This window comes from Aythya marila (assembly GCF_965140915.1).
Source record: "Aythya marila genome assembly, chromosome: 4".
NCBI classification, from domain to species: domain Eukaryota; kingdom Metazoa; phylum Chordata; class Aves; order Anseriformes; family Anatidae; genus Aythya; species Aythya marila.
Genome location: NC_139045.1, coordinates 47,391,031 through 47,406,619, shown reverse-complemented (window position 1 = coordinate 47,406,619; position 15,589 = coordinate 47,391,031). Strand labels below are relative to the sequence as shown.

The following is a 15,589-nucleotide window of genomic DNA, read 5'->3' as shown; positions in this document are numbered from 1 at the left end:
AATCACACAGGAGAAGGCTACAGGAGATGGGAAAAAAAAAAAAAAAACAAAAAAAAAAAAAAAACAAAAAAAAACCTCAAATTTGTCTATGATCCCTTTCTCAGAAGGAATGTTTTTTTAAGGTTCTGATTCATCCTCCAAAGCTCAAGAGATCTGTGATCTCTCTGCAGTCCCCTCTCTCTTTGTCACGGCAGCAGTTCTCTCTGCTGCATCATCAGTTGGACAGACAGGGACCAGGGATGTGTAATATACTTCAGTGGTTTTTTTGCATTTTGGTTTTAACCTAATCTGCCCACGCTCCCATTTTTTTTTTTTTTCTTATGGGGGATTCTTCTCAGCACCTTTTGCAGAGGGCAGAGGAAGCAGATAGGGGTGCTTCTGCCCCTTTCCATGTAGGAGGAAAACAGCTCTTGTAGGAGGGATTTCTTCAGGTCAGTGAGACTGCCGGGCCTTTCGCTTTTGTGCTCCATTTTAAAAACACACGCCATCTTTTTCCATTTGGAAAACCTATTACCCAAACTGATCGCATATTTCCGTGCTATGAAAGATATTTGTGCAGCTCCTTATATCCTGGCCTAACTTGATCTGCATTAAGTCCATAGCAATACTACTGTATGTCGATTCAGTTTTTCCTATGACCACGCAATTCTTGGAACAACAGGGAGAGAGAACTGCAACCCATAGGAAAATGATCATTTCAGAGGAGGACTTAGCGGGTGAATCAGCCCTGAAAACATGAAGCATACAACAAAGTGGAAACTCTGAGCACAACCCTTTTTACTATGTACAGTAAGCACAGAGCATGGAGGTTTCCCCATTTCACCATCCTCGAACAGGCAGGCAGGAAGGTGGTATGAGCTTCCAAAACTACCTGCTGAAGCAAAGAGGTTAGTTAGCCTTGCACCTCCGAAAAAAAAAGAGCTTTCATTTTACTTGGGTTTGATTTTACTTTGGTATTAGGCTGAGGTAACAGTCCCAATGTACAGGGAGGTGAGGCGGAGAGGGATTCCTGGTGCTTGGAAAGCCTCAGGTCTCCTCCCCACTCTCTCATCTGGTTCTGTCTCTTTTTGCAGATGCTCTCCCAGCGATTCATGCATCTACCTACAGTATCTATAATCTTGAGGACAATGCAGGCACTTATTTGGCATTTTCCTCCCACAGAAGAAAGTTCACAAAAATTAGTTCTGTTGAGGGCTTTGGAAGAAGAAAAAGGTACATCTTGCATGGGAAAAGGGAATTTGTTCTAAGCAAGAATGGGCCACCTGTAAGACAGGAGAGGATGACACACATGGGCTGAGGCAAACCCATTGTTGGCCCAAATCCAACCCCATTAGAAAAACTTGTAAAATCAAACAAGAAGTGAATGGAGCTTGAGAAAACACCAGCATAAACTCTGACTATATTACACATGGTAAGGATGAAGTACCAGCTTGTTTTGAGTGACAGCCTCAAGGAGACACAAACTAGGAATATAACAAATCTTCCACACTGTATTATTTGGCACTACATCAACATTTTACTTCCATCACTATCACTTCCCTTCTCTATACTCCTACCCTCAGTGTTTTATGCAAGAAGCCTTAAATCCTGAATGGACAACATGATGGCACTGCATTTTTCCAAGTTTCTGAACTTTGAGAAATCTTTTTTACTGGGGATTACTGTGTCTGAAAAGGCTGCATCAGCCTCTGGGAAGTGCTGCGTACTGGAGGGGTGACAGGGACGAGCTCCAAGCCCAGCCTGACGGCGACTGACCGAGACTACCAGACCACGGCCGTCAATCCGAAGAGGCAGCTGCAACGTATCAAGCCCAGTTAATAAGTCTGCAGGGCTGCCAAGTACAGCAAAATGTAAGTGGTAAGAACAGGCATGGCAGGTCAAGGGAGTTCACGGCAGGGATGTAATTACTGTGGGAAGCAGGCGATACAGCAGGTAGCACGAATGTAAAAACATGAAGTTGGGTTGACACTGCTGCCGTCTGCACGGAGCAGCGCACGGTTCCATCTCCCTGTAGCTGTTTGTTTTGTTTCCCTGTGTTTCATGCTCCCTGAAGGTGCCGGATTGCCAGATGTCCACTCAGCCACAGCGGAAGTGCACAACTTCCCCTGCTGCCCTCAGGGAGGAGAGACTGCTAGGAGAGACCTCGAGGGGCCTGGGGACACATCCTGACCCTCCCAAGAGCACCCACACCCACGCCTCCCACCACATGCTCACTGCCATCGTGCTGAGGCTCTGCACTCGAGGCGCTCTCATGATCCCAGCAGCAAACACAGCACACACAGCCCTGCTTGATGATGGGTCCCTAATAACATCCTTCTTAAAGACACTGGTATTAAGCAGAAGAACTTCCCACATGCTGTAACCAGATGCTCCTCAGTAATTCATTTGCCTCCAAAATGCTTTTCCAATATGCTGAGAGTAAAGGATCACCAGCTCCTAGAAAGCCAGTTCTTCATTTAGTAACGTAACCTCACCAGTGTGGAGGAAATCACGTTGAAACAATACATTAGTGCCAATACGTGAACAAGAAACCCGCCTTTACTCAAGACTTGGTGGAACAATGGGTAATAAAAAGCATTTGAAACAAATCAAAACACTGAAACTGCTTAGATCTAAGTATGCACTTAACCACCTGCCTTAACTTCTGCATATTTTATGGGTTTCCCTGAATGAGACTTAAGTCTTTGTGCAAGTCTCTCTAGCCTGAATATCTCCAGCACATTTGCCAAAGGAAACCAACTGTGTGCATCTCTGCACATTCTTCCATTCAAATACTTCAAACACTTTAAAACCAGTAACGTAAAGAATGCCAAAACCACCAAGGGTAGGAAACTCTCATTAGCTTCCTTTCATGAAGGGTGAAATTCAGGCACAAAGTTAAAGACTAACATTTAAGTTGTTCCTCCTTTCAAGAGATCTGTGCTAGGGGACTGTAATGTCAAATATTCAAGTTGTTCCTCCTTTCAAGAGATCTGTGCTAGGGGACTGTAATGTCAAATATTCAAAACCAAACACTCAGGATATACTGAGACTCCCAAAATACCAACAGCTAAACATAAACTTGCATAAAAGTATTGATTTGTAACAGCTTCAAAGACATACACAAGTTCCTTCATGCTTTGACATCCTCACAAAAAAGGGATGACAATAAGGGAGGAATTATCTGTCACAAATAATGACAGATCCTGACAGTTTGCCTGTCTTTAAGGATTCCCCCTGTTCAACAGCTGCACTTGAGAAGACAGGTAGACTACTGAAGACCTCCCATTTGCAAACAGTCATTCTTTCAAATGAGAGTATGCAGCCCTGGACCTGAAGGCTGACTGATAAAGCAAGTCAGATTTTGCTTGGTAGTCAACAATCAAAAATCTAGCATACTGTGTCTGGCCCTTTCATTTAAAGCAAGTAAGCTTAATGCTCAAGTAACAAAAGGAAGACATTCACACTTTTCTGGCATTACATAATAAAAATATAAGCTAGATCACAACTCAAACAAGTAGACATATGTCCATAAAGACAGATCCTATAGTGTAAGTGCAATCTAATGCATCACATACCAACAGCTGTTAGGATTTTGTTACAAAAGGAAGAAAGCTAATTGAGAAATTCAAGTCGTTCTTTAAAACAAAAGGCAGAGACTTACTTAGAAGTCTCTGCTTTCTTATTTCTAAACATAAAGTCTGCTGTGTTCTCCTTATTTACAGTCTCAAACATCTGTAGTGGTTGTTTGAAGCTCATCATTTTCTGCATTTTCCACAGCAGCACTGTACCAGGCACAAGCAATATGTGAAACTGCCTTGTGTGAAATCTGCTTTGAACTGATTTACTTCCACCTGCTTTAACATCTTGCAATTATTTTCCCACTTTTCTAAACCACATGCTGCTCTAGAAACATACTTCCTTAGCAACAAAATTACAAGGCCAGAAACTTCAGTAACTCTTGAGCAGTTAACTACTCAAAACCCTTAAGCCCTTGTAGCATCTTAGAACAGGAAACTTACCGTGTAAATCAGACACCAGAAGGCTGCCCTGCATATGCTCACCTGGGAGCAGATTAACTTCAGCTACTCTGCTTGGGTGTATACATTAATTATTAATTACTAATTAATAAATTAATTACATTAAATTACTAATTTAAATTAGTAGAGATACACAAAACCCATTCCCACAGTTATCGAGATGAGAAGGCACCATTAATGCCGCCTGTCAAGCTGACTGGAATATATGAAGCTGTTTGTGACTGTGCACAATCTGATCTTTATAAGGAGGACAGAAGAGAAGATGCAGCTCAGATGTAAATAGGAGGGGGCTGTGCAACTTGTGCAGGTGAGCTGGAACCCTTCATAACCCTGACTCCCCTTGCTAAATCCATGCCTGACGGGCCAGACAGAAGAGCACCGAGGTGACATGTTGTACAGGAACTGAAAGGAAGGAAAAGCAGGCAGGAGACAGAATGAAAAACAGGAATGCAAGAATTGAACTGTGAATGTGTGAGGGAAGGAGACACGGCCCACAAGCTCTGTTTGGGTAAATGGAGCCTCCTTCCTGGCCCTGCCAAGCCCCTGCGGTGGTACGTCCTTCCAGTGCTGCAACACGTTCTGCCTCTGCACATTTACTAAGCCAAAGCCAAATAAAGAAAAGGCAAAGGATCAACAAGTGGACTTAAGTCTAGGCTGCTGCCTGTGAAACTGATTTCATCATCTGCAGATCAAAGTTATTAAGAGCTTTTCTTCTTTTACCCTTCTCTGATAAGAGATCACAGGCTTCAGTTTCTCAAGCCCACAGAGCCAAAGGGTGCTGTTATTTTCAGCTGATGAATGTAAGAATGATACAAGAGTAAACTAGAAAAAGCATTAGGTTTTTCATCAACACTCTTCCCTTCCCAGTGCCAGATCACCAGTGCTGCACTACAACAGCACCATCTTAACTTCAAAAGGCTGCCACTGCAGAGCAAGCTTCATACAGAAGAGACAAAATTACTGTGGTGAGCTACAAACTACACAGTCCTCCTGACCTGAGACAAGCCAGGACTCCTCCAGGTGCTGTCTAGACTCTGGGAAGGATGATTTTGCTTGATGTCTGCAACTCAGTTACAAGTTTTGCTACAACTAGGGCAAATATTTGACAAACTCTATACATAGTTTGACAACAAGTACTGCTATTGTGATGAAAATAACTGGAGAAATATACCCTAGAAACCCGAGGAAACACCAGCTTTCTTAAACACAGCACTACCCTTACAACATCAAAGTTAGAATGAGCCTTACAAAGCCATCCATCCTGAGTTTTACCGACGGAAATTAAGAAGTGCTACTTTGCAGGGTTTCTTTTATTATCATACTTTGTCAGTCACATTTCATAACATTTGTCAGTTACTCACAAATACATTTTTTTCAACGCAGTAATGAAAACGAAGGGCGACTTCTACATGACTAATTAAGTGTTCTTTTGCCATGACAAGTGCACGCACATGCATGTGATTTTTGTAACAAAGTTATTTTCAAGGGATATTAAACAGATGTGAAGATAGGAATTTGCAAAACTTATGGCATGCAGATGACTTTTACTGCAAAAGCAGATATGTAAACTGCTTCATAACAAAAGTGTTCATGTATCTTGGTTTTTAAACCTAAGTTTAGATTCAGGAAGAGACATGGACAAAACCTTGCTGTACTGGTGTAAATGCCAGTAATTCTGTGTATTTGAAATCAAGGAATAAAAATTGAGCACTGCTGTGTTCCTCATAACCTCACACAGCTAGTGCTGACAGCAAACCCTAAACAATATGAAATTGAGCACTCTTTATGAAGTATAGGTTAATGCAATACATAATTTTGCCCAACTATAAGCAAGTGTCTTAAGAGCCATAATTAAAAATCTCCTCATGCACAAAATAAAATTTATCAGGGCTTTTGCTAACTGGTGGCAAGCCAAGTGCTCTTCATCTGTCACTGATGATAACAAAACTGCTTTATAAGCTACACACCAAGTGAATTGCAACCATAGTGATTCCTTTTTCTTTTTCCCAAAAGGTAACAACCTAGCTGGCTACACTGGCAAGCATCTAAATTCCTCTGAAGTCGAAAATAAATCTTTCAAATAGACACATGGCCCTAGAATTTCTCACTGTTGTTCCAGTTTCTGTTAAGCCATATCATCTCACCCTTCACATCTTGAGGATACACTGAGGATCAAATATTCTAGCTTGGTTGAGAGAGGCATAGTACAGCAGCAGAGAAGCCAGAAATGCTAACTTCAAGCTATTTCTGCTAACCTTGGAGCTGGTGGGAGAAAAAAAGCCAACAGAAATCCCATCAATCTTGAGGATTATTTATTTCACACGCACTTGCTTAGAGCTCCTAAAGACTGCGACAACAGCTAGGTGAAGGAAGCAAGCAAAAGCTCTCCAAAAAAGATACTTTCCAGTACATGATCTGTTCTCATTACAGTTGCCCAAAACATGGAGCAGTAAAGCCACTGCAGCAGCTCTCTGCCAGCCCAGCAGCCCCCTGGCAGCAACGTGAAATGCAGCACAGCAGCTCAAGTGGCAGCTGAAGTCTGGTCCTGGCAAGAGGGGTGCATAAGCAGGCAGGTCAGGGAGCAGTCCTAGCAACACAGTTTGCCACAGACAACTCACCATGTCTGTGCTCTGATGGTGGTTTCCAACCCTGCTGTGTGGTGGGTGGCTCAGGGGCTTGAAGAAGCCCCACAAAGACTGTACAGGACAGCTTGGGTTGAGATGACAAGAAACAACAGAGAGTCAGGAGCATTTATACACACTCCTCCTCAACAAAAAGCACATTTTCTCCTAGTTCAGTTCCTAATACATTGGAAAGCACCTGAGGGGCTTCTCCTGGGTGCTGTGGCAATATGACACACAACTCAGAAACCTCCTGCACTTTATTTAGGATCCTTTTGGTACCTGTTAGCTGCTTCTTAAATATGTGGAAGTTTGTGAAGACAGTAACTACCTCATTTCAGTTAACTGAAAGCACGCCACAAAGCAGCTTGTCAGCCACATGGCGATCTCTGCCGATGTTGCTGTACCCCTTAATCTAATTCCATTTAATCCAATTTGTTGTCTTAAAGTGCTCTGTCACTTAACGCAAGAACTTCATTCAGGATTACTGCTAAAATACAGCTCTCGGGCCAATGGTCTCATTCATCATGAGAGCTGCGTCTGAGGCTCTATCTGTCCAGGCAGATGTCTGCATGATCTCTGTAAACACAGCACACTGTCAACAGATTCCACTTAAAAAAAAAAAAAACTGCCAGTAGCTGATAACCTCAGATGTAAACACCACCAGTTTTGTTTTGTTTTTCTTCAAGTAAGGAAAGTCAAGGAGTTTTGGTTGTGCATAGCCCTAAGTGTTGAATCAGGAGTTTAAGACATTTATGTGGATGCTCATACAGTGAGTGCTTTACCTGAAATAAATTATGTACAGCAGAGGCACGCTGCAGAAGCTGGGAGCTTTGCTAGCCAGCACTTATCATAAAATGGAATCAAATCATTAACAGCTCTGGCATGTGACAGGAAGGGGGAAACCTAGTTCCAAGAAGGGATTCTTGTTGCAGACTTGTTCATATGATTCCTCTCCTGAATAGCAGTAGAGTAACCACTACATTAATCTTCCTGGATGTTGCAGTCATGTTCCACCATTGCTCCTGCTACTTAAAGAGTACAAGGTAAGTATTGTTAGCTTTCTTTACCGCATGATTGAATTAACGAATGGTATGTGTACTCAATATATTCCCAGTCTTTCAATATGGGATTTGTGTACCAAGCCAGTCATTGCATCTGCTGAAGCCACAATCAAATATCACGCGTTTTTAACTAATGCGGCAGTCAGGCTGGCACAGTTTTGAGAACAAAACATTTATAGATGTGAACCAGTTGATTCTCATGATACCTTCAGAGAAAAACAGAACTGCATGTAAAAATAAATAAATAAATAAATAAATGTTTATTTTATTAATAAGCCCTTTCAAATTTCAATCTGTTGCTATTCTTGGGCTACAGGGCAGCATGCAAATTTGCTGCCCAAGAAGCAAACAGTGATGATTTCGACACCAGATTCTATGCTCACTCACCAAAAGATCTTATTTTAAATGTTAAAATACCTTCATTATTCATTTTCCCATTTGTAACACCTCATGAAAGTAAAAAGGAAAACCAACAAATAGCAGGTTTGATTTCTTTTCTCTCATCGCGCCAACATTATGGACTTCATTCAAACTCCAAGCAATTATCCCAGAGTAAAGCAAAAGACTATATGCATAAATGTATACTGAGGCATTTTCTAAGGGATTTAAGAAAGGAAGCTTTTAAAATGGTATCATTAGCGCTGTGTACTCAAAAGCAATAAAAGCTGTGTGCAAAGTGCTAAAACACCTGACATGAACACCACTGAAGAAGCCTTACCAGACCATCACAATTGCTAATTGCAACAGAAGCTCCAGGGATGTCAGTTATGTCTCCCACGTATGCGCAGTTGGTCCACAGTGGCTCTCTTTTCCATAACCTCTCTGTAGCAGTTCCAGTCTGACTCGTGTTACCAGCATCGTTTCCATTTCCAGTTTCCACAGAGTCTTCATACCACTCCACTACCGCCTCGGGAGCCACTAAATGAGTGTTGGGTTTCAGCCGGAGATGGAATTCCCTTCCAAATGCAGTGACGTTAAAATACAGCTGTTTGGGGCTTTGGGATACCTCCCGCGTTGATCTTCTTTGATGGCTTGCAGAGAGTATATTGGAGATATAGCTTCCATCTGCATTGGTACTAATTGGAATCACTAACCCATACGGTCTTGGTCTGCTTTTTGGTAATTCTGCCAAGAGAAATACCCCAAAACAAACTACAATTAGAACAAGAACATGGAACGAGCCTTAAGACTGAATGCAGAGCTGCAGAAGTGTATGTCAACAGAGCAAAGAGTGATGCAAGGATGCAACAAGCTGTTAGTCAGACTGCCATGGGTAACATTCAAGCAGAAAACACTCCAGCAACAGCCAATTTATTATACAACATACAACTACTGAGTTTTTAGGCCTAACATCAAATGCAGTGCATGTTGGATCCCTCCTACTCATACCTCCACTTCCAGTATTCCCAATTTAGGATTCCTGTTAGAGCTACTCTAAAGCACTCCACTGACAGGTTCAGCTGGAGACCAATACAAACCTTTGCATAATTTTTAAAACAACGGGAGCCAATGTCACCACACCAATGTGCATTAGATGATGTGCTAGATAGTTACTCTGGATATAAACCAACCAATCTAACGTAGGCGAATGGAAAATACGCATAGCTGCTCTCTTTATTTACCACGCTCGAGCTTATAAGATCTTCACTTGGGTACCTTACAGCAAGGCCTTTAACACTTGGAACACATTAATTGTTATCATAAAAATGCTTTGCACAATCACATAAACACACAGAGGAGATGTAAGAAAGAAGTGTATTTACAGATCATCATGTTATCACAGTGATCATTAGACAGGAAGGACATTTCAACCTTAGGAAAAGCATGTGGACCATGCCAAGGTGGATGAACACAAGGAGCTGTGCCCAGGTACACACCTCAAATAAACACACACCACAGATGCTAGGATACACATTAAGCACATGCAAAATATCCTCCATATGCCAAATTTTTCAAGAAGCAGGTCTTTCATGACTCTATTTTCATAAAACTTGCAGAGAAAACCCTGAAATATTCATTTATATTTATCTGGGGATTTTCATGGGGTTTAGGTTTGCTTAACAGCCAAAGAAGAGGCAGCAACCCTTCTGAAATCTCTTGTAAGAAATTCCCTACAACTCCATCATACACCTTAAACGGACTTGTTTGCCCCTGCATTGACACCTCTGTTAAGACACTCAAAATCAAGGGGCATGTTTGGTATATAACTGCAATTCGTGTACACATTTATGCAGTCCCAGAAAATTGGAACACAGACAAGAATCCAGTAAGTATCACATACTGCCGATAAATTATATCAGTTAGAAGTAGTAAAAGCAGCAACTTTTCCCTCTGTAGATCTCCTCTAATAAATCTCCATACCCAGCAACTTGCTATTCCCCTTCCTCTTTGCATAACTTGAGCAATGGAGTTCAAAAGCAGCAGATGAGCTTTTTTTTTTTTTTTTTTTTTAAGTTACAAATTTCTATCTAAATCTTGCATCTTCCTGCAATACACAAAAGCTATAAAAACAGCAGAACAACTCTTGTCGTCTGCCTAAAGAAATCCTAAGGTAATACTATAGTAGCTCAAGGGCATGACCCTCAGCTAAGGCAATGTGCCCTAAACACATGGTATGTTTCCAAGGATAGGGCATTGCTGTAATTACCTCTGATCACTCTCCTATCATTTTGGCCTGATTACTACAGGTCAAATCAAGATTCCTATCTAATTAGCAGCAACAGTAGCTGACTTGTAAACTTTCCACTGGGTTCTGAATTTGCCTACGTGTATATAATATATGTAAATACAATACTTAAGAAAAAAAAGGGGGGAAAAAAGCCCCTTTCTGTCTTTCTGTGTAGTCCCTTACCACATCATCCTGAAAATAGCATTCTTAGTGCTTAAGAGAAATCTCTTTTGGTCAGAGAAAGGTCTTCTGCTGTTATCGCTTATCATGCATCAGGGGACACACACACGTTTCCCATTGTCCTAAGGTAATTTTACACCACTGTAAAACAAGTTTATCTTTTCTGTGAGACCTTTGTAACCTGGGATTAATCAGGATATTCTGTGTCCGATTTTCATGCTGTAAAAGGAGAAGGAGACATTCCCAGGCCAGGCCAAGCTGTGGACCAAAATGTTGCTGAAAGCTGCACCAAAGCTGAAGTCTTACTACATTTTATTATACTACGTCAGAGTGAAAAAGACATTCAGGACAGAATTATTCCCTAGATCTTCTTCTCCTGAGAGAAGTAGCTAAAGCAGTATTAGAGTGATACTACTGATACCTTTTGTATTACAGAACTCCAGGATTGAGTAGCTCAGAGGGTACCAAAAAGTACCACTGAGAATTCCTCCAATAAATATAACAAAATGAATTAAATTTTATCCATTCCCAGAGTGAATTGCACTTTAACTGAAAATTAATAGATAAAAAGCTCAGTACCTAATTCATCTCTCCCAGAAGCAGTGGCTGCTTATTTTAAGAGACTTTTGTAGGAAAACATTTCCAATAGCTTCATATGGCTGTTTTTTCTCCAGTTTCCTTTTGTTCCAGTTACTGAGGGACTTGACAGAAAGATAATGTGTAGTTACAGTGGAAGGTATAGACATATATATTTCTGTGCTATGAGAATCTTTATATAACATATAAATACTATATCCCAGGTGAGAGGAAAGTTCTTTATCATTTTTAAGTTTCTTGTTCTGAAAACTTACTCTGTGTCCCACTGCTAGCAGTAACGGTGTGTTTCTCAGTAGCAGTGAACTCAGCCTTTTTTTTTGCCATACTCCTACAAGATTAGGTTCTAAAACTGGTATCCTAATTAGGATATTATCCTTAGGATAATTCCCATTTTAATCACTGGGAATACTGAGTCGGGCTTGCTAACCCTCCTCCTTAGAGATGGTAACAAATTAAAACTCTACACTCATTTTTTATTAATTAGACATCAGGCCAAGAGCAGGAGACAGAGCCGCTGGGTTGTATATCCTAACTGGGTCAAAGCTAAATTCCAGATCCTCACACTCCCTGAGCTTCAGTGATGAGATTTCATTCACAGACTGACATTACTGCTTTTACCTCACTGAGATTCTTCACAGTTTTTCTTCCTTTTCCCCCCCTTCTCAAAGTAGGGCATACAATGCCAGAGACCACAGTTCCAGTGATCAAATTCTTTGTTCACTGTACAATTCAGAAGTTGCTTTGCACATCTTGCAGCAGTATCCACAGATTTCTTCTTGCAGGGGCACAAAAAAAAAAAAAAAAAAAAAGATATTTTTGCTAATAACAAGAACAGACAGCTAGCCACAAGAAGGTAGGAACAAAGGGTGGAAAATAAGAATTGTCAAGCTTTTGAGTCAGCAAAAGCCCTGTCCAGAGTCTCTAAACACAAAGCTAGAAAAAGAAATGCTTTTTGTTCAAAGGCAATTAAAATTAAATGTGACATGACTGAAGACATCTAAAATCCTCCACTGACTTCTATTACTCTTTTTTCCACAGACTCTATGGTCTTAGGAAACTCTATGCCAGCTGTAGGTGTTCCCTTTCCTTTGCTAAAATTTCAGTCACTCTCTACTGCTAATTCAGAATTTACAGGAATGACTGGAGAAGAACACAGAGAAACAGAAAAAGCACTTAACCTCAAGTTTTCTTCCTTTTTTCATCTGGCTTTTAACTGCTGTTCCAGTTGCACAATGTTTAAATTGAAAGGAAACACTTGTGAAAGAACATCACATTCTTTCATTGTGTGCCAAAACATAATTAGTTAGAGAATGCCTCTGAAGAAGTCTATCCATAATTTTTTCCCCCAAATACACATGAAACTGAAGAATTAACACCACTGGCTCACAGTAGTTGTCTCTGCACTGTAAAACTGTTGGATAATTGAGGTTCAAAGCCCTTTTTTTTTTTTTTTTAATCAACTGTATTTAGAAGAGCAATTTTTGGCAAAAGATTTTTGAAGTACATTGATCAAAAATTGTGCATTTGGATGTCAAAAGCAGAATTCCAAATTCATAAATATCCACTTAAGCAAGATTTCAAAAGCATAGTCTAAATAGAAATCAGTGGAATCAGCAGAAAAGCAGGAATTTCTGAAACTCCAGACAAATTATTTCCATGTCTAGACTCAGCTACACAACTTTGAAGACATTACTTCTCTTCTTTTAACAAATACTGAAATGCCATTTAACATTCATTATTCGGATGGGGTTTTTGCTCACACTGCATGCAAATAAGTGTAGATAACTGGACTCTCCATGTTCCAGCCTTTTGCACTGCAGAGGACCAGATGCCACAAAGGAAGTAATTTTCTGATTGTAGGGGCTCCTTCACCCATTACCTGTGAATTCAGGTCCACTAACTCAAGTGCTGGCAGCATAATTTTTTTTTCCAAACATTTTCTGTGCTGTGGCAATGAGATGAATTGCTATGTTCAGTAACTACCTGCCACATCACATTGCTAGGATATATTTCAATCACAAATAGCAATGCGTAAACCCACAAAATTATATCAAAAGCACAACTGTTTTGGCAAAGATGATGCTGTGGCTGGGCACTGCACAAGGAAACAAATGTGCAGGAACTCCTGATAACACTGGGCTGCATGCCAAGACCCAGACTCGCCCAGACTGCCAAGATGATGATGAGACAGCAACCGTCAGCTTCCAGAGCTCCCTTTTCTTTTGGAGGATCCATCTGAACATGGGTTGTAGAGTCAGGAAGATCAGCAACCTTGGCAAAAAGCTTGGAGCTAACCTAACACCTCAAGAGCATTGCTGCACCTTCATCTTCTGAATGCAATTCAAAAACTTTGTTGCAATTGGATGACTGGATGTCAAAACCATTCAGCTTTCCAACAGAAGCACTGGGACATAAAATACTACCTGCTACTGCAGGAGTTAAAAGGGCAGTACATAAGTGAAAAGACTGTCATGAGTTCCTGTGTTTTGAGAGATTACCCTTCCATTCCACAGATAACCATAATGGGATGAGCACAGAGCTGCTTCAATTACTTAGCCAAGTGCTGCTCAATAACAAGAAAGGATGGTGCTGTAACAAAACCAGACAATTCCAGCAGGGGTTTCATCATCAGCCTTCATCCTTGGTTGGTGGTTTCCAGAAATGAAGTAGTTGTTCTGGTCCCTCTCTTCAAACGACCAGAATCAATCCCAAGCTATCGTTCACTCTGTATTTGACTGCCTTTAGGTGGCAGAAATGTCCAAATAAAAAGACAGACAAAGGGGGAGGATGGACTTCTAGAGGATTTTCCCACAGTTTTGCACTTAAACAGGGATGAAGCTATGCAGCATACATCGGTGCTAGACATTGCGAGTTGGATGAATAAAAGCAAGGGACTGCAAGAATCCAGGCTCACACGGCATACACTTCTCTTTGGTGTCCTCATTCCTTTCCTTCACTGTCAACTTGTCCCAGGAATACAGGCAACTCAAGAAATTCTTCACGATGTTTTCACAGCAAAGTCCCTTGGCACAACACCAGTGAGCTTCTTTTGTCCAGGCTCCGGGGCAGCCTGGCCCTACTTTTTCCAGGTTAGACATCAGAGAGTTTTCTTCCAAAAGCAGCACAGAGCAGTGCTGAGGCTCTGCTGTGTGGGAGGCTGAGAGGCACGAAAAGTGAAGAGGTAGCACCAACCTGAGTGCCAGCATCTTCAGGGCTTACTATTTCACCAGTGACAACAGTAAGGTTTCCTCTTGACAGTTTCCAGGCATTTGCAGTACATTATGCATTAATGCAGTTAATTAAGCTCGGGTAACTCCCTATCTATATAATACATTCTGTACTAGCTTAAAAAAAAAAAAAATCCTATACGCTTTAATTTGTCCTAAGTGACTTTCCAGGCTACAAAAAAAGATTAGCTGCTGACAGCAGCCAGCCCTGGGCCAAATCAAAATATACAACACCAATGCAAAGTGACACTTAATAGGGACTTAAAAGTAGGACGGCCCATTTGGAGGCAATCCTAATGCAGGTTTTACTGTAGTCATTAAACCTCTAAACTGAGTAGGCCATGCTTTTTCAATCAGAATTTACAGGATAAAACATTACTTTAAATATTAACAGTTAAAAAACACAAAGCAGAGGACATATCCCAATGTCTGTGTTTACTAGACAGTTCTGCTTTCAAAATACACATTTTCCCTCAGCAAAATGTTATCAGTGGCTCAAAAGCCAGTGCTAGTCATAGGCAACCTGGTCTTGGTAAGACACAGAACTCTCCACCATGCTGGACTGGACAAAAAGCCAACAAGATGCCGTGCAGTTGTGCTGAGGAGACACAGCAAGCTCTCCCTTGCTAGGCACCAACCAACACTGAGACCCATCCTAAGGAGGCCCTGTGATGCTGAACCACACCAGGGGATATTTGAGTCCACAGACCTGTGGATCTGTGAGCAGACAGACCCTCCAGCCCACGTCCATCCCATCTTCAGCTGCCCCTCCTCAGGCAGAGGAGGGTGAGATCACATCAACTGCATGGGCTCCGCTGCGCCCTGAGAGCTGTGCCCGGAGCCTGTCCCACTGGCAGCATGCAGCCCTGTCCCTGTCCCTGGGGAGCTTTGTCTGTGGGCCTGATTCATCCTCTGCTGTGCAACATCACCTCTCTCCCGTGGTTCCTGCATGCCTCAAAGGTTCCCAGACTACAGCAACACTGGGACCGTGAAAGAAAGAAAACACTCAAAGGGAAAAAAGTACTTTTCCAGGTTAAAGAATTTCATCTGATGTACTGTATAATTTAAAAGATGCATTCCTGTATAGCTTATGGTTTCTGAAATTCAAATACAATCCATTTCTCATGGAAACGACCAGAAATAAAACACAGGATCAGCATACCACTGGAAAAAAAGTTTGTTTGCCAGCTAGGTTTAAATGTACCTAACTGTC

At 41.4% G+C, this 15,589-nt stretch overlaps 1 protein-coding gene across 2 annotated transcripts in view; it reads right to left on the bottom strand.

Annotated features, from left to right (window-relative positions):
* ADAMTS3 (ADAM metallopeptidase with thrombospondin type 1 motif 3) overlaps positions 1-15,589 on the bottom strand; it is a 134,243-nt gene that overhangs the window by 106,678 nt on the left and 11,976 nt on the right. For both annotated transcript variants that reach the window (XM_082759722.1, XM_082759723.1), the window contains one exon: positions 8,423-8,829. In XM_082759722.1, the coding sequence (XP_082615848.1) occupies positions 8,423-8,829 (407 nt within the window). The remainder of the gene's footprint in view (positions 1-8,422; positions 8,830-15,589) is intronic.